This window comes from Leopardus geoffroyi, chromosome X, assembly GCF_018350155.1.
Source record: "Leopardus geoffroyi isolate Oge1 chromosome X, O.geoffroyi_Oge1_pat1.0, whole genome shotgun sequence".
NCBI lineage: Eukaryota > Metazoa > Chordata > Mammalia > Carnivora > Felidae > Leopardus > Leopardus geoffroyi.
Window position 1 is genome coordinate 47,082,695 of NC_059343.1, and position 25,048 is coordinate 47,107,742.

The 25,048-nt window shown below is 40.6% G+C and overlaps 1 protein-coding gene across 1 annotated transcript in view; it reads right to left on the bottom strand.

Moving 5' to 3' along the window:
- Positions 1 to 7,349: 7,349 nt before the first annotated feature.
- FAM120C (family with sequence similarity 120C) overlaps positions 7,350 to 25,048 on the bottom strand; it is a 126,850-nt gene continuing 109,151 nt past the window's right edge. Inside the window, exons 11-16 of the mRNA XM_045472954.1 lie at positions 19,830 to 19,944; positions 17,800 to 18,009; positions 16,438 to 16,639; positions 14,165 to 14,303; positions 13,902 to 13,959; positions 7,350 to 12,236 (exon numbers count right to left, since the gene is read on the bottom strand). Of these exons, the coding sequence (XP_045328910.1) occupies positions 11,982 to 12,236; positions 13,902 to 13,959; positions 14,165 to 14,303; positions 16,438 to 16,639; positions 17,800 to 18,009; positions 19,830 to 19,944 (979 nt within the window). The 3' untranslated portion in view covers positions 7,350 to 11,981. The remainder of the gene's footprint in view (positions 12,237 to 13,901; positions 13,960 to 14,164; positions 14,304 to 16,437; positions 16,640 to 17,799; positions 18,010 to 19,829; positions 19,945 to 25,048) is intronic.

Here is a 25,048-nt window from a genome sequence, read left to right on the forward strand (position 1 = left end):
TTGGGACAGAGAGAGACAGAGCATGAATGGGGGAGGGGCAGAGAGAGAGGGAGACACAGAATCGGAAACAGGCTCCAGGCTCTGAGCCATCAGCTCAGAGCCTGACGCGGGGCTCGAACTCACGGACCGCGAGATCGTGACCTGGCTGAAGTCGGACGCTTAACCTACTGCACCACCCAGGCGCCCTTAACACATTTATTTTTGAGACAGAGAGAGAGCACGAGCCGGGGGGTGGGCAGAGAGAGTGGGAGACAGAGAATCTGAAGCAGGCTCCAGGCTCTGAGCTGTCAGCACAGAGCCTGACACAGGGCTCAAACTCACAAACTGTGAGATCATGACCCAAGCTGAAGTTGAATGCTCAACCGACTTAAGCCACCCAGGTGCCCCTAAAATGCAGATTCTAATTGAGTAGATCTAAGGTGGGGTCCAATATTCTGCAGTTCTTTTTTTTTTTTTTTAATTTTTAAATGTTTATTTTTGAGAGAGAGAGAAAGAGTGTGAGTGAAGGAGGGGCAGAGAGACAGGGAGACATGGAATCTGAAGCAGGCTGCAGACCTGAGCTGTCAGTGCAGAGCTGGATGTGGGGCTCTAACTCACAAACTGTGAGATCATGACCTGAGCCGAAGTTGGATGCTTAACTGACTGAGCTACCCAGGTGCCCCCACCTTTAAAAAAATGTTCGCTTATTTTTGAGTGAGAGAGAGAGAGTGACCGTGAGTGGAGGAGGGGCTGAGAGAGAGAGGGAGACACAGAATCCAAAACAAGCTCCAGGCTCTGAGCTATCAGCACAGAGCCCGATGCCCAACACAGGGCTTGAACTCATGAATGGCAAGATCGTGACTTGAGCTGAAGTTGGACACTTAACTGACTGAGCCACCGAGGTCCCCCTATTCTGCAGTTCTAGTAGGTCCCAAGTGGCGTTAATATTGCTGGACCACTGATCAAACTTTGATAGCAAGAAAAAAAGAAGTGAAGAGGAAGAAGAAATAGGAAGTGTGGGAGGGGGCGATTAAGATGGAGAGGAAGGGACAGATATAAGATACTACAGTAGAATGGACATATTGGATGAGGAGAGTTTGGGATCATGTTTTTGGCCTGGATGACATTAACCAGAGATAGAGGAATCAAACTGGAGATAGGAGGAGGTATAGGAAACAATGGAGGAGTGGTAGCAAGACTTCACATTTAAACATATTGAGTTATACTTTTTCTGGGGGAGTATTATATGGACTTGTCCATCAGACCATTTGAACTCTACAGGTAGATTTGGAAGTCAGCTATTTAAAGGTAAGAGTTGAGGCCATGGGATGGGATAAATCTCACCAAGGAGAAAGAATAGTGAGAAGATGGCTGAGAACAGAAACTCTGAGAAATGCTGATCTTTTTTTAAAAAAAAAATTTATGTTTATTTATTTTTGGAAGAGAGAGAGAGAATGAGTGCAAGTGGGATTAGGCAGAAAGAGACTGAAACACAGAATCCAAAGCAAGTTCCAGGCTCTGAGCTGTTAGCACAGAGCCCAGTGCAGGGATCAAACACATGAATTGTGAGATCATGATCTGAGCCAAAGTCAGCCACTTAACTGAGCCACCCAGGCGCCTCTGAGAATTGCTGATCTTAAGACAGGCTAAGGAAGGAAATGAAGTAGAGAGGCAGTACAGCAGTACAGAAGACTATTCTGAAGGGCCCTCCTACTACCAGAACAATTTGATCCTGCATAAAACATAATTTTTATTGTATTGCTGGATATGTGAGTTAGCAACTGCTGCATAATAAACCATCCCAAAACTAAGGGGCTTGAAACCAAACCATTTATGCATTGGCTATATAGCTCTGCTGTTTGGGACCAGGCTTGGCTGATATTGGCTGGGCTCATGTGCCTGTGGTCTTTTGGTGGGTTGGCTGGGGGTTGACAGGTCTAGGGTGGTCTTGTCTGGTATAGCTGGACAACTGGGTCTCACCTTCCAGAAGGCTAGCCCAGGCTTGTTCACATGGTAGTTCCAGGGGTTCAAGAGAGTGAGCAGAAGCATGCAAGCCTTCTTGAGGCCTAGGCTTGGAACTGGCACAATTATCACTTCTGCAACAGTCTATTGACTGAAACAAAATAATCCAGATTTGAAGGGTGGAGAAACAGATGCCATCTGTTAATGGGAGGAGCTGTAGAAGGTGTAGGTACAAGAAGTTGTGAACAATTGTGGCTATTTTTGGAATCAATTTATCATGCTGGACTTACTAGAAGTAAAAGGAGTCTTTAAAGAACAAGCAAACAAACAAATCTATGACAACAAAGTTAACAAACCCCAGTAATCTGGCTGGGGAGAACAGGGCACTTGAGGAAACTTCCAAAAATGGAACAGAGGTATATCCTTGGAAAACTGAGGAATTATTACTGGATTAAACAAGGAAAGGGTGCTAGGTATCCAAGAATCTAGCCTTTTTTCTCAGAAAATTATAGAAATACTTTAAATTGACAATGAATAGTCTTGGTCTTTCTGGTCCTAGACTAGTATGCATATGTGTCAACTTTTAGGAGTTTGAGCTTGGACTCAAAACCAGTATGTCTTCTTAATGTACTGTTTTCACATCCACTGGCTTGTTTTATTCTCACAACTATCTGTAAGGGAGGCAAGGCAGGTATTATTCCCACTTAATACTACTTTTTAAAATAATTTTTTCCACAAAATAATATCTTTTTCATTATCTTATAAAGGTGAACATTTGTAAACCTTAGGTCCCAGCAGGAGCCATGTGCAAAAGTATTCACAGCAACATTAATGGAAACCCATATTTCCACTGGACAGAGAATAACTAGATAAATTGTGGTGTATCCGTAAAGTGGAATACTATATAGAAGTGAAAAAAATACACTACAACTAATGCAACAACACATTTAAGTCAGAGAAATCAAGTTGAGTGAGCAAAGGAAGTTGTAGAGGACTACATAATAATTACATGTTTATTTTTTTAAGTTTATTTATTGAGGGACAGAGAGAGAGAGAATGCGAGTGGGGAAGTGGCAGGGAGAGAGAGAGAGAATCCCAAGCAGGCTCTGCACTGGCAGTGCAGAGCCCGATGTGGGGCTCAAACTCACGGACCTCAAGATTATGACCTGAGCCGGAACCAAGAGTCAGACAACCGACTGAGCCACCCAGGCGCCCCTACATTTTTATAAAATTAAAAAGCAAGTAAAACCTAACAATATGTTGTTCAGAGATAATTACTTATGCAATAAACATATTTAAAAAGAAAAAGGGAGCACCTGGGTGGCTCAGTTGGTGAAGCATACGACTCTTGGTTTTGGCTCAGCTCATGATGTTGAGGTTTCCTAAGTTCGAGCTCCACGTTGCTCTCTGCACTGGCAGTGCAGGGTCTGCTTGGGATTCTCTCTCTCTCTCTTCCTCTCTCCCTGCCCCTCTCCCACTCATGCTGTCTCTGTCTCTCTGGAAAGAAATAAATAAACTTAAAAAACAAAAAAACAAGGGAATGAAAACAAAACTCGAGATACCAGTTACCTTTGGGGGAAGATAGGGAGATGGAATATTCCTTAGGTTGGGCAGTGGGCTCATGAGTGTTCATTTTATTATCTAATCTCATAATGTATGTTACATATAGCCTTTTGTATTTATCAAATATTACATGATTTTTTTTCAAAGTAGTCCAAAAGAAAGAGAGAGATGTTAAGGGAAGCCAGAGAGTTTTAGAAAATAGGCTCGTTGGGGCGCCTGGGTGGCGCAGTCGGTTAAGCGCCTGACTTCAGCCAGGTCACGATCTCGCGGTCCGTGAGTTCGAGCCCCGCGTCGGGCTCTGGGCTGATGGCTCGGAGCCTGGAGCCTGTTTCTGATTCTGTGTCTCCCTCTCTCTCTGCCCCTCCCCCGTTCATGCTCTGTCTCTCTCTGTCCCAAAAATAAATAAACGTTAAAAAAAAAAATTTAAAAAAAAAAGAAAAAAAAAAAAAAAGAAAAAAAAAAGAAAATAGGCTCGGTTCCAGTGTCAATTACTATGGAAGTTCTCAATGAGATGAGGCCTGTATGAACACCCTGGGCTTGGTGACTGGGAGCACAATGGTCACCTCTGGAAGCAGCCACATTCAAATGGGAAGGACTGGCACCCAATTACAGGCTAGGAAGGAATGTGTTATGAGGAAGTCAGGAATTGGAAGCATAAAGTCTTCATCTATTACCATCTCCCAGCAAACCCACAATGATAGCTAACATTTATCAAGGCTATATTATATGCCAGGCACTTTACATACGCTATGTCACTTAATCCTCACAACCACTCCCACAAGGTGGGCTAGGGGAGCAAAGCTCAAATGCTTGTGTTACCAACAGATTATATTCACTACAGCCGCATGCAGAGAATCCCTAGGACACGAATGGGAATGAATGCTTCACTAGTTCATTCCAAATTTTAGATATAATGACTCAAGTGGTTAGATAATGGCAACCAGCCAAAATGTGATGAATCAGTTCTGCCCAGAAATGGGTCATTTGTCTCTGTGGTGCTTTTATTGCAACTCACCAAACTTACCTCTCCCTTGTTCCAGGCACATAGAATTGTACTTTTCCACTTCTATGAAAGTAGGTGAAAACATGTGACTTGCTTTGGACATTGAAAAGAGAGAAGAGATGTGTGCCACCTTAAGCTCTAAGAGTATGCATTTTGGTCACATGGTCACAGGGGAAGCCCTGACCCAGTAATGGGACTTGTGAGTCTGAGTTCCCAAGTGGCTATAGATGAAGAGTTCCCCTGCCAATGCATGCTGGAAATATATGAGTAAGAAGTATACCTCTGTTATGTTATTGAGATTTTGGGGTTATTGCAGAAAAACCTAGCTTATCCTGACTGATACACTCCCCTTTTCTAGAGTTAGAGATTATTAATGTAGAAGGACCGAATAATGAAATGAGAATGTATACATATGTGTAAAACAAACTGCCCAGACCTCTCTCAGGCATAGGTCACTTTCTGTAATCTGTTCCTAATAAATGACCACAGAATTCTCATATTTCTCACACACAAAAGACTAGTTGTAGAAGATGTAAATACAGGGCAACATTCTAGGCTCACATTATTCCTAATACTTGTGATTTTAGAAGATACATTTTGTCACTTCTCCCTCCAATCCATGAAAAAGCACAACTGGCCCTGCTCAGATCATATACCCATCCCACTGGGGAAGGGGAAGCCACGTGACTGACCATCAACCCACCTCTACCCCAAGACAGGGAGGAGCACTACCCCAAAGGGAAGACCTGGGTTTAACTGCCAAAAAGAAGGAATGCTGGCAGGCTGAAACAAAGTTATCTACTTAGTCAAAACAAACTTAGATTTAGAACCCTGGTTTTATTGCTCATTAGCTGTGTATGAACAAACCTGGACACCATTGAATCTGTTTGCCCACATATAAAGTGCGGATAGTACTTTGCAGACTGGCTTGAGGACTATAAATAATGTACAAGAGTCTAGTACTACACCTGGTACCCAATAGGTCCTCAATAAATGGTAACTTAAATTTTTTTTTTTTATTATTTTGAGAGAGAGAGAGAGAGAGAGAGACAGAATGCGAGTGGGGGAGGGGCAGAGAGAGAGGGAGGCACAGAATCTGAAGCAGGCTCCAGGCTCTGAGCTGTCAGCACAGAGACTGATGCAGGGCTCAAACCCATGAACCATGAGGTCATGACCTTAGCTGAAGTTGGGCACTTAACTGACTGAGCCACCCAGGTGCCCCAATAAATGGTAACTTTTAAAAGCCAAATGGTAAAGATTTCTTTTAATTTTTTGAGTCCCAACACCCAAAGATCAAAGGCTAGGAAAAGGAATCTGTAGCCATAATGAATCCAATATGAAACAAAGTACATTACAAATAATAGAGTTTTCATTTAAGGGTAATGTGTTTACAAGTTTCAGTAAGCCTTTAATGCTCACCTTTAGACTCAGCTATTTCCTTTTGTAATCTGTACACACAAGGCACAGAGCAGTGAGGGAGGCCAAGCCCAGCTAGTGTCACTCTGTGGAAGCAGTAAGGTAACAAGAATGCCCACGAGTCCTGGCTTCAGACTCTGCTCCAAGCATCCCTCTATTGCTCAAAGGTGACTCAGAGCTCAGGGGTTTTTTTTTCATAGCCCCACAACACATTTAAATGAATACCATTCAGTGCTGAACCTTCATACTCAAACTTTTTTTGTGTGTTTTTGCCATCAACATATCCTGCCTTAGAAGTCTACAATCTGCTTTATACCAGGGAATATGTTCAAAGGTGTTTTAGCTGCCCTTGGTTTAGTCATCAAACATTTACTAAGTGCATGCTGGGTGGTTGGTGCCAAGAAGACAGAGATGGTCAAGTTTAATCAAGGGGCATAGATGTGCCCCTTGGTCTGTCTTCAGGTGAGACAGATATAGGGACTGGGTGTGATGAATCTGTACAGGGATCCCTAATCAGGGATCAGGAAAAGAATCACAAGGATATGAGCTGAATCTTGGGGGGGTAAAGTTGAGAATGCACCAGAGACGAGGGGAGAGAGGCATTCTAGGCAATGGTACAAGCAAATGAGAAGAAATGGATATTAATAGCTGCACAGGATGCACTTTAATGTTGCTGAAGTAGGTTGGGTGTTGTAGGAAATGAGGCTAGAGAAGTGGTCAGGGGCAAGATCATGAAGGGACCATGGAGGTGGGGGTACAGCATGTTAGAAGGACAGATTACTCTGGAAGCTGTACACATGGTGGATCAAATCGGTGGTTCTTCGTCTCTTGAGTCATAGCCTTCTTTAAGAACCCGAAAAAAAAGTATAGGCCCTCTCACCGGGGAAAGGCACATACACTTAAACACAAAATGTTGCTTAAAAATTGCCTGGTTAGGAGTAAGGCCAGGGAGCAGCTATAACAATTCAGGTGAGACATGAAGAAGCCTGAACTGAATCACAGCAACTGAGACAAAAGAGAGACAGATAGATGTGAGAAACAGAACAATGGTTGAGTGTTACCAACAGATCTTGTCATGAGTTGGCTTTTAGAAATGAGGCTAGGATAACTCCCAGGTTGGTTTGTGATTTAGAAAATTGAGTAGAAGGTAGCATCACTCATGGAGAGGAGCAGGCTTCAGAAGAGAGGATGTGTTCAGTTTGGGAAAAGTCAAAAGTGCCTTTAGAACATCCAAATAAAGAAGTTCAGCTGGAAGCTATATATGCCCTTCCTTTTGTGATTCTTATACTGGCTCCATTGCGTGCTCTCTTTAATTACAAGTAGGCTCCTAACTCTCTGTGTAACACTTCTGAATTGAGACAAGCATATCCCCCACTTGCAGAAAGGGATCCAGATGGGGGAAGAAAGTAAACTGCACACACCCAAAATTATTTCAGTTTTTTTACTAAAAGAATAGACTTTTATTAAGCACTGTAAGTTTCTTTCCATCAGCATTAACAGAACAACAGACCAATTTCCATCACAGAAGAACTCCTGAGACATTTTCATTCTTTTCTGAAACACTTCCAGAAACTCCTGCAGGTTCCCCTAAGAAGCATCCATTCAAACTTACATTAATAAACTATGGAGCTTTTGTGGTGAGGTGGGCCAAAATGGCAGGGAATTTGGAATCTGGGAATGGGAAAGAGAAATACATATTATCCATCCACTAAATACACTGTCAAGAGCACAAGAGAAGAGATATTAACACAGGAAAAAACAATGGAAGAATTTACTTTTGTCAATAACATCATTTATCAGGGAGCACTAAAAATCATTGACTCCTTGCAGTTAAAGTTTCTTTAACCTAGTATGTTATTCTAAAAATAGAAGAGAATAGAATAAAATAAAAGGAGGGGAGGTGTCTTCTGGGAAGTAACTAAAATGAAGTCATCAGATTTGGCAGGGTTATGAAAGATTAATAAAATCTGAAATATTTAATTTGCTTCATTTACATGAAAATTCACTAGTCATTAGTTACTACCAACACAGACAAAAGAGCATCTAAAAAGTACAAGGGCAATGTCAAAAGCTGAAATGGGCACCCTAGCACAGGGGGTATTTTACTTTGCTTTTAACTTGGAAAAGATGATTTTGTAAAAAAAAAAAAAAAAAAAAAAAAGAATTTATCTTCTTAGAACATCAAAATGACCTCTGACAATATTGAGGGTAATTAGCAGTAATAAGGGAATAAGTGCACTGAGCTCTACCTGCCCCAGCAGACTACTGCAGTAAGCCAAGGGAAAGAAAGTGGAAAGTCAAATTAAAGATGCCAAAGTCACAAGAGGGAGAATAATAGAGAGTGACATACAATGGAACAGTGAAAACTTACCCCCTGCCCTCAAACCCCAAGCATATTTAGGAAATATGCATTAGGAAGTGAACAAGTAACAATGATTAAACCTTAGTAGAATTACACTAGCTACTTTAAACTGTGGTCTACTTGTGTTGTCATTTCAAAGGAAGTGTGGGGGTCTTAGAGACTGAAAGGGTAGCACTGACATGCCCACACAAGCCTTCTAAGGTTCCAACGGACTGGATCACTATAACCAAACAGTTACTTCCACATTCTTCCTACCCTAAGTAAGCATTCCTCCCCCCACCCCCCCACCCCCACCTTAACCACCCTCCCTAATGCCTTGTCTGGCTGTTTTTCTCAGTGATCAAAAAAAGTTCATGTGACTTGGCCAATGATGCCAGAAAATCAAGATGGAGACAAAAATCAAATGTCACTGGCCAAACCAAGTGCCATTTTTGGGCTTTAAAGTCTACCTGAAGTCCTCCTGGCTCAGAAAGAAAATGATGCAAGTGAGCAAAAGTTTGTCAGGCCTGGTTCAGGCCAGACTGGCCACTGAATAAGGGTGGGAATTTTAGGCTGACCCCAAGACAGGCCAGCAGAAATCAAGATGCCAAGTCCTTGGGAGTCAGTGGCTATATACAACCAGGGTTGCTTTTGCTTGTGGCCCTACAAGGTCAAGGGGTTGTTTCTGGGGGTTCCTATATGACTTTGTTCAAGAGAGGCACACACATCATAGTCAGAAATGGAGCCTCAAGTAAAGGATGACAGTCTCTTCAAATGGTACTAGCAGCAAAGATCAGACCCACCTTCCCCAATTTGTCCTCAGGTAAGAAAAAGTTCATCTTCCAGTAATGAACCTTAGCCTTTCTGGCTTCAAAACTGTAGATTTTGGTGGATAAATTAAAATACAGGAATATGGCCCTTTATGGTTCTTTATTATGACCTTCCAAACCCAAAATGCTGAATCCAAATAAAAATCAAGGTTGGAAGTGAGCCACTTATTTCACCCTTGGCCAGGTTAGGAGAAAGCAGAGGGGTGTGAAAGGGAGAAAAGCAAGCCTTTTGGCAAACTGGAATCACCCCTGTCAAAGCAGCAATTTTACTTCTCACAGTGAATGCCTACAAAATAAATTTTCTTAAGGCTGTGAGAGTTAACAATACTGTCACTTGATTGTGTCGAATAGATTCAAGATGCATAGAAATGGCAACTGAAGAAAATACCTTTCCATATAACTCCAAGTACTTCCTATTAGAAAATGGTGTCTATATATTTAATTTAACTCAGCTCAGTAATTCTGGTTATTTTTAGAGATTCAAAGGATCCCTCCCTCTTTGGCTCCAGAAAGAAATTTCCAAGCTGTCTAAGTTCAGTACCGAAACCCTCTCTTGCTGGACATAGAAATCCTAACCTTCAAGATTTTTGTGAAAGTCTGAGCAGGCCCAAGAGAAGAGGGGGGGGGGGGACCAAATTAAAGGAGCAAATTCCAAAGAGGAGGCTTTTGTACACTTTGTTTCTGGTTATATTTTGCTAGGTGTTCACTTTTGTCATCTTGCTTTGGTTTATGTAAGAAGTGTCTGGGCAGGGGGAGAGACATTCTAAGGGCTCCCTCCCCCTACAAGTTGTGGGTTCTCTTAAACTGGGCTAGACTAGGATTAAACAGTCTGAGACTGTTTTCAATCTCTCATGATGCGCTCATTGTAAGTGGGCAGTAAGCAAACAGACTTTTGGTTGTCTGGAAAATAATCACCAAGGACTTACTGTGGGTTAAGGTGCATGGGGTTTTTCAAAAAGAGAGAGAAATCCTGCTAGAAGTCTAGTCAGTTGAATTCCTGTAGACATGGTACTTCTTGGGCAAGAGTATCACAAAGCCCAAAAGGAGATGTGTGAGGCTGAAAGCCACAATTCCTGAATGAAGACACAATGCTAATCTGTTGTAAGCCATGTTCCCATCCCTCATACTTAAGCTGCTGAGGAGGGAAACTGGAAATGCAAGGTTGCCTCAAGAGTATCTCTGGCAGGGAAGAACAGCTTTTTTGTCCTGGGAAGATTCTGGCCTCATCAGGGGCTGGGAACCTTTACAGAGTACCCCCAAAGGCCTGGGCCAGAGTCCTCTGAAGTCTTCCTTGCAAAGCAAATGAAAAGATCCAGTAGTCAAAATGTCAATGAACAAATAAAACAATCTAGGCATGTAAAACCAAATTGTTGATTTCCTCACACTTCCCTACCCCATCTTTCCAATGCTAGTTCTCTCTCCTTCAGGGATTCATGGCAATCAATTCTAGCCTGAGGTCGGTTTGACCCAGAAGCTCCAGATGAGATTTCCTCCAAATTAACTGCAAGCCCTGGTAATCACCTCCCATCCCCCTTCTCTCTCTGAACTAGGCTGCTCTAGCAGAAGGAAATGCCCAAATATTCCCCACCCCATTCCAACCTTCTTGTTCACTATATGGGATGTGAGGACTCCGTTCAAGATTAAACTTGTGACAACCCAACAGTTTGTTGTTCTGAATGGGCAATCTCTGGAAAGTACTTTTTTGTCTGCTTTAGAGAAGCCCATCTTCTCATAACCGATGGGCTGTGACTCAGTAAGGATTTTAAAATGTGGTCTTTTGAAACCCACCACTCCATAGCAGTGGAAGCATTTCTGGGAAATTCAGCAAATCTTCTGGGACATCACCATGTATGTAGGTACGTGTGCACGCACACACATACACACACACACACATATATTTATATATATAAAATATGTATAGATAAATAGATCTGTCTCTTTATATAAAGGGTATGTGTATGCATATAGATACACACATTCATATATACATACACCCACACGCCCATACCCAAACACACACACGCACACACACGCACACACCATCTTTTGAGTTCCTTTTCGTACTCAGTTTCATTACATTGATTCCCACCCTTTCAGGGTGTGGGCAGCAGGGAGTGGGTGAACTGCACCACATCTTCTATTTTACAAACAATGCATTAGTTCAGAGGCAGGAAAAATCTGCCCGTACTTTTCTGACTCACTTGAATCCCCCAGTACAAAGGCCATTGGTAGTTTTTTTTTTTAAGTGTATAAAATAAAAAATAAAATAAAATAAAATAAAATAAAATAACCAATACTATTTCACTTCCCTGAAAACATTTACCTATCTGATTGTCAGGCCAGAGTTAGAGGCGGTTGTATAAAATCCTGGGTTAGGTGAATGGGGGGAAAGAACGAGAGGAAGGCAGATACTGATTATATACCAAGGTCTCACGAATTCATAGAGAAAAAAGCAAGGTAGGAAGCCACAGACAGCAGTCCCTTCCATCCCACAAGTTTTGTAAAGAGTAACATGATGAAGACTCAGAAAACAAAAGCTGGAGCTTTTCTATAGGGCCTTACATGATGACACCAGATTTCTGACAGACACTGCCTTACTACACTCCCAGGGGAGGCAAAGAGAATACTGGCATTACATATTCTACTTGAGAATAGGACCTAGTCCTGTTGCCATTCATCTTTTACCAGAGCTTCCCCAGAAGCAGACCACGAAGTCTGGAGGTCAGAAAAAGACAGGGAAAGGGAAAAGATGAATACAATAGGATGTCCCAACAAAATCTTGGATAAATCTAGGGTAAGCATTTATGTCTTCCTCTAACTTGGGCCTACAATCAGAAAGGTAAAGGTTTTCCTCTCTTCCTGATCTGCTGAAGCCATCTTCTGCTCATTATTCCTCCTTCTGTTGTGCCACAGTTCCTAGCTTTTGCTCTCGTAAGCGGCTCTTCTCCCCATTCTTCACGGGGAAGTAGCGGTTACCATTAGTACACACGTTGCTGTCTCTGGATAAGGCACACTGTGATGGAGCTGGAAGATGATGATCACTCTTCTCTTCCTTGATCAATGTGCCATTGTTTCCATTTACCTGTGAGTGGGACCGACCCTGATGAGGCTCTAGGGATTTAGAAACTCCATCTGAAGTGCTCTGTCAAAAACAGATATATTCAGTTGAAATGGTAATCCCAGACTGACAGTTCCCAAGCATGTTCGTAAGCTAGCTTGCAGAAGCTGCTTCAGTTCTTCAAAAACATCAGAAAGCCCAAAGCCTGTAAACACCTAGTAAAGTGTGCTCTGATAACTGTCCTGAGAACTTAGGGTGACCACAGATGGATTTGACTGAAACTCAATGGCTGAGACAACAACATAATGACATAGATATCATTTATAAAGCTTTACAATGTATTTTTCTAATACTAGTCAGAACCCTAAATGGTAGATATTATGCACCATTTACAGATGAGGGAGCTGAGGCTCAGAAAGATTAAAGTACATTTCTCAAGGACACTCAGATAGAATGAAGTAGGGGGCGCCTGGGTGGCTCAGTTGGTTAAGTGTCCAACCCTTGATTTGGACTCAGATCATGATCTCACGGTTCATGAGATGGACAGCACCACTGTCCAGGGATGATGCTTTAGCTAAAAACAAAGTCAACATGAGAACTTCCTTGGACAGGCTACCTCTGGAGTAGATAACAGTATCCCCAGTAATCTTAGCAATGAGAAACTTATGATCATCCACAATCCCTTCTTTTCCCTTAGTTTCTTCATGTGTAAAAAAAATAATAATAACAGTACCTATTTTTTACATTCCTATAAGGATTCAATGAGACACTCCATGTAAAGCACTTAGAATGTGATGTTCCTGGCACACTGTAAGAACTCAATAAATGCTAGCTAATATTATTGTTTTGATTCCATGTCCCCAAGCAAACTTCTGATATCATGGCTTCCCTTACAGCTTACACTTACATGAAGAAAGCTCTGGTAGAAATGGTTAAGAGCATATGCATTAGAGTCAGCCAGACCTAAGTCTGAGTCTTGTCTCTAACAATTAGAGTTGTTATACTGTAGTAGAATCAGGACAATCAGGACAGGGCAGGATTTTGGAATCGTCAGCTCAGGCTGGAATGGCAACTTGGATGTTGACTTGATGGATAATTTTGGGCAAGATGTTTCATCCCTCTGAGCCTCAGTTTCCTCTGTTTAAAATGGAGAATCCTGTGGTGCCTGGGTTGCTCAGCTGGCTAACTGTCCAACTCTTGATATGGGCTCAGGTCATGATATTTGGGGAGAGGGATATGTCTAATGAACATCAGTGGAAACTGTTATAGTTCACGGTGTACATTAGAGGACAGTTTAAGACCATTTTGAGCCATCAGGAATAAGCAAAATGGCAACAACTCCTTCCTTCTCATATTCAGCAAAGGCCAAAGTCCAATTTTCTAAGCATCTCTGGTAGAAAGCCCTCAGAAAACCCTGAGAAGCTGGCAATCCCACTGTTAACTTCACTTTGGCCCCTTTTCTGGCTGCATGTAGCACATACTATGCTAGGTACAGGTGTTCAGGACACAGTACCTGGTTTCTATCCTGTGGCTTCACTCAGGGAGAAAGATGACACTCTGCAGCACTGTGGGAACAGTGTGGGCAGTTAACACTCACTAACTCACAGCTAGAGAGCGAGGGAATGAAATCAAATGCTGGGAGTAGCTAGGAAAACTCACAGTTTTCTGGCCTGATCTGATCATTTGCAAGTTAGCTGAAAAGACAAGATGTATCAAACAGAAGGTAGATAATCTCAGAACGGTGCTTACTTGTTTATTTCCTTTTTTGTGTCCTTTGGATCCTCTACCAGTCTGTTCTTTTCCATGCCTGTAGAAAGTGAGGGGAAAAGTGATCCTGAGGAATATATAAAGCCCACATCTTCACTTAATTAATCACCTCCTCTAGGAAGTTTGACCCTCTTATGGAAAGTTAGTCAATGCCTCTTACCTTAATGGAAGTATTCAATAGGTGGATATTTTCCCAATAGCACCTTGATTAACACTAGCTCATACCAACCTATTGGAATACATACCCTTTTCCTGGCCCACCAACCGAGACCACTTGCATGCCAAAAGAGCCTCGGCCCCTGGAGGACCTGCTGCCAGCCCACTGGCCCACAACCATCCCAGCAATCTCCAGTTTTCCTCCTTGGGGAGGGATTGGATGGAGACCTGGAGAGGTAGGAAGAAGGAAGTAATGAATGCTAAGTGCAAGGTAGGATAAGAAGTGGAAACAAAGATCCTACAGCCCACCTACTCTGCTTATTTCCATTTCTCTATGATAAACACTCTGTCATAACAACAAAGGTTCATGGTGGAAACAAATTTAGGGACAGGGGGTTGAAGCTCTGTACACATCCACTTTATTTTTTTAAATGTTTGTTTGTTTGTTTGTTTGTTTATAGAGCAAGTGCGTGCACAAATGGGGAAGGGGCAGAGAGAGAGGGAGAGACAGAATCCCAAGCAGGCTCTGCACTGTCAGCGCAGAGTCCAATGCAGGGCTTGAGCTCATGAACTGTGAGATCATGGCCTGAGCCGAAATCAAGAGTAGGATGCTTAACAGGTTGAGCCACCCAGGTGCCCTGTGTACACATCTACTTTAGCAAGTGGGGTATGGACAATTCATTTTTTTTGCTACAGGGCCTGGCACATAGTAGCTATTCAATAGTTGCTGAAAGAATGAATGTCCTAAAATCTAGTTATTAGAAAATTATAAGCCAAATGCCACTTCTATTTTCCTTTCTTTTTTCTTTGCATTAAAGTTTAGTTGACACATAATGTTACATTAGTTTCAGGTGTACAACCTAGTGCTTCGACAACTCTGTAGTTATGCTGTGCTCACCACAGTACAGCTACCATCTGTCACCATTCAATGCTATTACAATACCATTGACCTTATTCCCTATGCCGTGCCTTTCATTCCTGTGACTTACTCATTCCATAACTCATTCCACTCTCCTTCACCCATTTTGCCCATCCCCTCAACGTTCCTCCCCTAAGGCAACCATAAGTTCCTTCTCTGTTTATGGGTCTGGATTCTGCTTTTTGTTTATTCATTTGGACCAAAAACACTTTTCTTTTTCTTTTTAAGCTTTTATTCAAATTTCAGTTAGTTAATATTAAAGTGGGCCTAAACCATTTTTGATTCAAATATGTATCACTACACAATGGAGGATCAGCCAGACCAGCAAACTGAACTGAAAATAATGAAACTAAACTGAAAGTAATCTATAATTAATAAGCAAGAATAGCAACAGTTGAAAACCAGAACCAATTCAAGACAAGATAGCATATCTCTTTAAAACAGGAAATTCCAACTCAGTCTGTATGAGCTCACAAGCACAGTAGAGCTTTGTAATTTGGCATAAAAGGAAGCCTTCATAGAATCCACAGTTCTAGTAAACCTTTAATTTTAGTTTATGGAAAAAAAGCAAATGTTAATAACCCTCTACTCATTTAGCCAGTTGTCAGTAAAGAGCCCTTCATTCATATAACAGTGTCTAAGGTACCAGGGTACTAGCCAGTTCTAAGAGGGCTAGAAAGACTTGCCTTTGGGGATCTTACTGTGGCCTTTGAGGAGGCAGAAGGCTCTTCATGAACCACCAGTAACTGGAGACTAGGCATCACTGGGAGCTGGGACAATGGCAAGGATCTCCTGAGAACTTAGCCTTAATTAAAGCTGTCTTCTGAGACACAATAAAATCAACATGCAAAGAATGGGAACAAAGATCTGTAAAGTCAGCTTCAAGGAATGGACTGAATGGCTGGCTCCCTGGTTTGTAAAACTTGATCATTACCTGACTGAACAGAGCAAACATCCACATTGCTCATCCAAGTAGAGCCTTGAACTAAATATGCATACTGAATTTTATGACCCTAGATAAACTTCCAGCTTTATTTTTTTTAAGTAGGTTTCACGCCCAGGGTGGAGCCCAACACAGGGCTTGAACTCACGACCCTGAGATCAAGACCTGAGCTAAGAATCAGACACTTAACAGATTGAGCCCCCCAAGAACCTCCCCAGCTTTATTATTTTTAAAATGATGAACAGTGGACAACAAATACCTTGAACCATAGCAATGACATTCCCACCTGATCACAGAACCTTGATACTTCATGTCAAAATGTCCCTATTAAAAAATCCTGTTTCACCAAGGTTGTTTGAGTTATTAGGATCAGTATCTTTGTTTCAGGCACAGTATTGGGCCTGATATATATGAAACTGCTGATTCTGTGACTGGTACTACCAGATGGGTTATTATGAAATAGATTGAGGATGACAAATACATCACTCATAGGTACTGACCTGTGAATCCCCGGCTCCTTCCTTGAGGGGGAGGTGGCATTGAGCCCATGGCTCGGGAATAAAGTGAAACAGGGTAGAGAGGGGGCACCATGGGAGGCACAAAAGTAGGTGACGGAAGTAGAGCGGAAGGTGGTGGATGGTTCATGTTGACTCCTTCAAGGATACTCTGTCTCATCTTTTCCACTTTGGTTGCCAGATCAGCCTTCAAATGAAGAACAGAATTAATAATAGCAGCTGCCATTTTTTTTAACGTCTTTGTTTCAGGCACAGTATTGGGCACTCTAGGGACAGTCTCACAAATCTATTCCCATTAAGAGAACTGAGGCCTGGAGTTAAATGGCTCAAGGAGTCATACTCAGGGAAACCTGTCTGGCACCAAAGACCCACTTTTTGCATGACACCAAACTACCACACTAGCTCTGACTGAGGCCTTGTGAGGCACATTGACTAGGTCAAGGGAGACAAATATAACAGTAAGTATTTACTGATGGTCTGTCACATGACCAGAAATAGGTTAGGTTATTTTTTGAGGTGGATAGAACAGAGTTAGGTGAAAGAATAAAACCTGACATGCACGAAGTTTTTTAACCTTCTCCCCCATACCCAAGATCAGAGACCATGACCTCTGTCCAGGAGAAGCCCATGCCTCTAGTCCAGAGATCAGCAAACCTGTTCTGAAAAGGGCCAGATAGGATTTGTAGGCCATATGGTCTCTGTCACAACTATACAGCTCTGCTGTTGTGGTGGGAAAGCAGTCATAAGCAATATGTAAATGAATGGATGTGGCTGTGTTCCAATAAAACCTTATTGGAATAAAAATTTCAAGGTTTTCAGTTTTGAGGTATTTTGCCACCCCCTGCTCTAGTCCCTCAGCTCATTCCCCCCAAGTGGATAAAGGAGTAAGTAAGGGTTCCTTTCCCTGTCTTTCCTAAGGTTTCATTGGAAAGAATCCCCTGCTTCTACTCTGTCATCTACTTTACTATTCTCTTCTAGTTCCAAACATAGTTCCTTTACAAAGGTTATCACCATTTGCAGAAGTGACTTACAGTTTTTGCAAATAAGGGACATGAAATCCTAAGAATTGCAGGAAAGCCCTATTCCATGGGAAGGAAATACTCAGATAAGAAAACAATAGGAAAATTTGGTGTTCATAAAAAACACTTTCCAACGTATGGTTTTATAACATGGACATATCAGACTCTGGGCCTTTGGGATTATCCTTGACCCAGTTAGGTTAATGTCACACATTCCCCTACTTCTGCTACCTCCCTCTCCAATGTCTCTGTTCCTTTCCACCCTCTGCCCATTCATCCCCACAGTGGATCAGAGATGGCCCTTAGCAGCTGCCCGACATAAAGGTACCTGGCCATCACAGAGCTCAACCAGGGATACTCGCTCTCGGCCTGCTTTAATCAACTTGCTCTGGAACAGCTTGCCATCAAAGTAAATCCAGGGGCAGCAGTGCTCCCACGGGACTGGCTGGCCACAGGCATCATTGGCAAACAGAGCTGTGTCGACCCCACTCATGAAGAGGGCAGCAAGCTGGATCCCTCGGGCATCCAGTTTCTCAATCTGAAACCACCACAGAGGAAAAACTACTATTAAAAACTGTTACTGGTTACATCTACTCTTGTTCCTGTTATTCTGATTATTCAAATTAAACTTGAGCGTGTTGCCTCTTAATATAGACATTTGAGTGCACAAGCAGCTTCTATCCATGTCACTCGCTGACACAGTTTGAAAGATACTCATTACAAAAAAAAAAAAGACATCAGCTTTAAAACTTCAAAAAGGCACCAACCATTTTGTTTTTACCTGTCAAGTTAGAAAAAATTTAAAAATCCAAAGAGAAAAAGAACATCCAGTGCTGATAAGGATGAAATAAATGGGCACATTCATATAAAGCTGATGAAAAATGTACATTACAATTAAGCAGTATGTGAATAACCCTGAAAAATATTCACATTTCTTGACTCAGTAATCCTACTTTCATGAATCTATTCTAAGGAAGTAGAGCTATGAATAAAACTCTATGCATAAAGATTTTAATTGTAATGTTACATCTAATAGGGGAAAACAAGAAACCAAATGGCCAACATTATAATAATTAGCTGATACATGCATATAACAAATTTCTTAAACTTTTTTAACACATAGAAAATATGTGCTATGTTAAGTTTAAAAACACAATATGTAATCACATACACAATACCTCAACTGTGTAGAAAATGTTTATATTTATTATCTCAAGTTGGCATGGTAGATGGCTTCAACAGGAAAAGGAGAAATACTTGCAAGTCCCCTCCTACATGTGATCTGGAAACAGTAACTGCCCTAGGGCCAAGCAATATTATACTTACTGTAAGGAGGAACCAACACTGTTTTTCTTAGACTGTTTTTGTCTTTCCCTTAGTTAACCTCACTTAAAGGAAGATTCTGTTAGCTTTATTGGGCTAGATCTTTTCCACGTTTATCCTAGGGCCTCAAAAAACCATGGCCACTGAAGTCAGGAGAGGGGTGTTCTGCATTAATAGCTAGTGTTATTGGATTCTGTGTACTTAAGATATGCAAGACACTGTTCTAGGTGTTTTGCATGGATTATTTACTTTATTTAATATCCCTACAAGTAAGGAAACTGAAGCAAGAGAGGTTAAGCAACCTGCCTCAGATCACACAGCTAGGATGCAATGAAGCCGAGATTCAAACCCAAGGCAGACTGGCTTCAGAGCCTACCTTTTAAACTACTGTGTTCTGGGGCCCCTGGGTGGCTCAGTTGGATAAACGTCCGACTTCGGGTCAGGTCATGATCTCACAGTTTGTGGTTCGAGCCCCGTGTCGGGCTCTGTGCTGATAGCTCAGAGCCTGGAGCCTGCTTCAGAATCTGTGTCTCCCTCTCTCTCTGCCCCTCCCCTGCTTGAGCTCTGTCTCTGTCTCAAAAATAAATAAACTTGAAAAAAAATTAAACTACTATGTTCTACTGCGTTCAGTTAGATGGTGGATTTGCTTTCTTCCTATGTTCTTCTAGACTTCTCTCTAACATCCAATAAATATTACTAAAAAGGCAGGCATTTACTCAGAGACAAACTCAGGACACAAGGAAGAATCCCCTGTAGCGTATCTTGCAAGAGTCAGAAACCTTACCATAGTTTGTGGCCACAACTTATTTGTAATGTATAATATCCATCTTTTCTGTCCATTCTCACCTATCAGTATGGGAGCAGTGGTGCAGGTACCTCTTGGTTTTATTAATAAACATACATGATTGGCTAAAGTAAATCAAACATTTGTCTGTAGAACTTACTCTTCTCCTCAGCACCAGGGGAAAAAAAAGACCAAAAGGAAAGCATTGAGCTCATAAAAGAAAGATTTTAAGTTAGGTTAAATCAAATCACCTTGAGTTCTTGAAGTTGATCTGGCTCATAAAGCTGGGTAGATACTGCCTGTGCAAGGAAAGTGTCTAGCTCATGGCGATGCAGGATTCGGCCACCAGGCCACTGAACCATGTATCTAGAAAATAAAAGCATAATTATTAAGGTAAAAAAGCTCATTTATTCCTTTCACAAACACTTATTAAGCTAAGAACCTATCACGGGCCAGGTTTTGACAATTTCAGTAGAATAAAGTTAAAGCATCTTCGCCTTTGGTTATTGCGGTCTAGGTGGTAGAGGAGACAGGCATGTGCCTCAACAATGACAGGAGAGTGTGATAAGTACCAAGATAGAAGAATGTACAGGGTGCTACAAGAGCACAGGAGAGGGCTAGGCTAAAGGAGTGAGGGAGGGTATCCTGAAAAAATAGCAGGAGCTGGGTTTCAAAGGGCCTGTAGAAATTAGTAAAAAAAAAAAAAAAAAAAAAAAGGCGGGGAAGGATGTTCTAGTTGAGGGAACAGTATATGTGAAGGCATAGAGGTGTGGAGTTCAGTATGATATAGTAGGTTCCATAACTCAAAAAGATATCTGCACCCCCATGTTCACTACAGCAGCATTTACAATAGTTAAGACATGGAAACTACCTAAGTGTCCACTGATGGATGAGTGGATAAAGCAGTTGTGGTATATATACAAATACAACGAATATTATTCAACCATAAAAAATGAGCAAGTCCTATCATTTGCAGTAATATGGAGGGACGTGAAGACATCATGCTAAGTGAAATAAGTCAGACAGAGAAAGACAGATACTGCATGATCTCACTTATAAGTAGAATCTTAAAAAAAACAACTCATAGAAAAAGAGATCAGAGTTGTAGTTACCAGAGGTGGAAGGGTGGCAGAAGGGGAGGGGGAATTGGAGGAAGGTAGTCAAAAGGTATAAACTTCCAGTTATAAGATAAATGAGTACTGGAGATAATGTACATGACTGTAGTTAGCACTGCTATGTGGTCTATAGAAAAGTTAAGAGAGTAGATTCTAAGAATTCTCATCATAAGGAGAAAGTTTTTCTTTTTCTTTATACCTGTATGAAATGATGGATGTTAACTAAACATTGTGGCAATCATTTCACAATACATGTAAATGAAACCAGCATGCTGTATGCCTTAAACTTATACAGTGAGGTATATCAATTTTTCTCAATAAAACTAAAAAAAAAAGGTCAGATTATTAAGTGTCTCAAAAACAGTATTAAGGAATTTGGACTTTCATTCTGAAAATATAAGAAGATACTTAGGGATTATCAGCAGGACAGTGATATTGACTGGCTCATAGGGTAAGAGAGAAGAGGCATGTATGCCAGTTGGGAGGCAACTGCAGCAATCTGTGCCTGAAGAGGTATGAACAAAGGCACTGGCTCAGGGGTTGGAGAGGGCCAGGGGACAAAGACAAGAGCTACTGAGTAGATATATCCATAGGATTTGGTCATGAATGTTATGGGAAGGGGGTAAAGAAAAAGGAAGAGCCTAAGATTCCTAGAATTCTGACTTGAGCAGATGGCTAGATGATAGGGCCATTCCTCAAGATAAGAAATCCATTAATTAAAATAAATAAGTACTCATTGATGAGTATTTGACTTGAATTTCATGAACTGAATATGTCTTACCATTCTAGGCACCAAGATGCAGAAAGAGGAAGAAAGATGAAAAAAATACATCAGTACAAAGTCTATGTCCTTAGCTCCCTGAAAGACCCACAAGACAATGATCATTCATAATTATTGGAGCTGTGTGAGACTTCAGAAAGCTGGCCCTTAAAGCAAGGGATGGTCTTTTCTGAGTGGTACGTGGAATGAATCTGTAGGGACTCTGATCCAGTTACTACTACCAGGAGGCTGTATGATGCCCTGGAAAGAACCTGGCTTTCAATCTCTAACCTGCTGTTTCCTCACCTGGAAAGATCACAACAGCACAGGCAGCCCTACTGCCATTACTCTTTCTTCAAGCCCAGCTGTCATTTCTCTCAACTCCAGGATGTTTCTGGGCCTGCAGAACATGCCAACAAGCCCTGTTGCTTCTTTACAAACTAAGTTCTAGGGGTGCCTGGGTGGCTCAGGTCGTGATCTCAGGCTCATGAGTTCAAGCCCCACATTGGGCTCTCTGCTGTCTGTGGGCAGAGCCCGCTTCAGATCATCTGTCCCGCACCGACCACCCCACCTTTCGCCTCTTGTGTGCATGTGCACTCTCTCCCTCAAAAAACAAAAACAAAAACAAAAACAAAAAACACTTAAAACAAACAAACAAACAAACAAACAAACAAAGTTCTAAATGACTGACCTTTCCAGGAGGTATCTTTCTGGGCCACACAGAAAGAACAGTTTATACCCTCCTCCCTGCCCACACATTCTCCATGTGGAAAATTTATTCATACTTTATAATCTATTTTATACTTTTTGACGCTGTATTATGAAGTGCACAATTCAGAGTTTATATCTTCTATCCATATAAAATATTTTCCTTTGCCCTCAATGTTTTTTTGCCTTGGGGACTATATTATTTATTAATAATGCTTCTTGTGATTTATACTTCCTTGATTGATTTACCTTTGCCCATTCTTTTATTTTTAATCTTTCCATCTTATTTTGTTGGCAAAATATGAAGCAAAAATAGACAAAAATGAATTGAAATGCAATTATAGTAGAAGAATTTAGCATACTACCATTAAGCTATGACATGTAAAATGTGCCTTAGATACATTTAAAATCACAGAAGATTTGAAAATTACAATAAATAAGGTTCAAATGCTTGACTGAAAAAATATTCAAGAACCCATGTGAGTTCCAATGAGATCTAGGACCTTGTTTGGCCTCATCTATTGTCTTGTTTCTTATTAATATTTATTATAAACTATCTGGCATAGTACATGGCCTAGAGTACATATCAGTAAATATTTATTAGGGGACTGACTGAATGCATCAACCAGGTCATGGAAAAAATCCCCCAAACCAAGAAAAAAACTCAACAAAAATCCTCCAAAGCTGAATTGTACCAGTCACATCCTGATTACTATGAGAGAAAAACTGACTTAAAGGAGCTCCTAAAGGAGTCAAGTGTGGAAGACGGGCAGGATCACTGCAAGACTAATAAAATGAGAAGGATGTGACTTTACAAGTTGAATAGGTTGTTTTGGGTGCTCTAAGGAAACAGTGACTAAATTCACCTGGGAGACTCAGAGAAGGCCTCACAGAGGGGAGAACATTTAATTTCCTAGGGATGTGAGATTTTTGGTTGGTTTGGATTATACTCATTAATGTAAACTTGCAATTTTTCATGTTTCTCTAACCTTAGTGTGGTGCATGGCAGAATGGATGCTCAAAAAATGTTTGCTGAACAAATGAGGCTATGGCAGGATATTCCAAAGGAAATGCTAGCTCCATCTTTTGGCCAACACTGTTATTCAACCAGCCTCGAATGAATTACGTGAAAGAGAGGACAGTGTCCAAAGAGTCAGAGGCTCATTAATGAGATAGCAGGAAATAGTAATTATTAAATCAACCAATATTTAGTAATGCTCATCATGTGTTATTTTTTAAATTATATGATTCCATTGGGGATTAATTTTGTACAACCACAGAAGTACTAATTTCCCATGGAAGTTCCTCAATCTCAATTACAAGACAGCTTTATTACTATTAGTAGTATTTACATTATTATATATACTACACACAAGCATTATATATATATATACATATATATGTGTGTGTGTATATATATATATATATATATTACAGTATATGCAGCAAACTATAAGTTACTCATAGGAACAACATTTACTAAATGCCTTTTGTATTCTAGACACCCTGACATAAACTTTATATACATAGAACTTGGTAGCAAAGAATACAGACTTGGGAGCCTGACATACTGGGTTCCAATCTAGGTCCTACTACTTCTTTTCTTTTTTTTTTTTTTAATGTTTATGTATTTATTGAGAGAAAGAGAGAGAGAATGAGTGGGGAAGGGGCAAAGAGAGGGAGATAGAGAATTCCAAGTAGACATCCCACGGCCAGTGTAGAGGCCGATGTAAGGCTCGATCTCGTGAACCATGAGATCATGACCTGAGCTGAAACCAAGAGTTGGACACTCAACAGACTGAGCCACCCAGGTGCTCCTTTACTATTTTTCTATGTGACTCTGGGCAAACACTTTAGTGTCTAGGGGCTTTAGTTCCCTCCCTCATCTCTAAAATGGGGCTAATTTTACCTACCTCTCAAAAGGTTATAATAGGTAAAAGAGAAAATGCATGTAAAAACACCTAACCTAGTGCCTGTCATAGTAGCACTCTTGGTTACCATTGTAACTGAGACAATTATGGTCGAATTCTTCCTTTACTATTTGGTGAGGCCCCCAAATCATATATTAAATTCTCATATGTACAAAGATCTGTTTCTACTTATTTATTCTATATTTATTTCTCATGCCAGTACAATGCTAGTCTACGTTTTAAATATGTTTTTTTTTTTGGTTGAGTTTAATTTTCTTTTTTTTTTAATATATGAAATTTATTGTCAAATTGGTTTCCATACAACACCCAGTGCTCATCCCAAAAGATGCCCTCTTCAATACCCATCACCCACCCTGCCCTCCTTCCCATCCCCCATCAACCCTCAGTTTGTTCTCAGTTTTTAAGAGTCTCTTATGCTTTGGCTCTCTCCCACTCTAACTTAAATATGTTTTAAAATATGGTAGTCTCTGCTTTTATCCACTTCTTTTAATTTTAAAATAAAATTTATGATTTCATTCTTACTTCAAAAGCTCAAGTTCATTATCATTAAGAAAATGTAAAAAATGCAACAGAAAAGTATAAAGAAAACAAAAGATAAAAACTGAAGTGATTTTTACTCTTACCATTCAGATATTACCACTGTTATGTTTGTTATGATTTTGGCTTTTTTCTTCCTAACCTCTCAAATCTCAATTTTCTCTATTACATTATATATGTATTATATATTGTATATAATGTATATATCTAATAATATACCTAATAATAGTATAGTACAGTATAATATATGAGTATATACATCTAATAATATATCTAATAATATCACTAATTGTATATATTATTTATATAATATATATACTTTTATATATTATAGATATATAATATATATACTTTTTTCACTCATTATACTATGAGAATGCCTCATTCATTAAATACTTTTCAAAAACATTTTTGTTTCA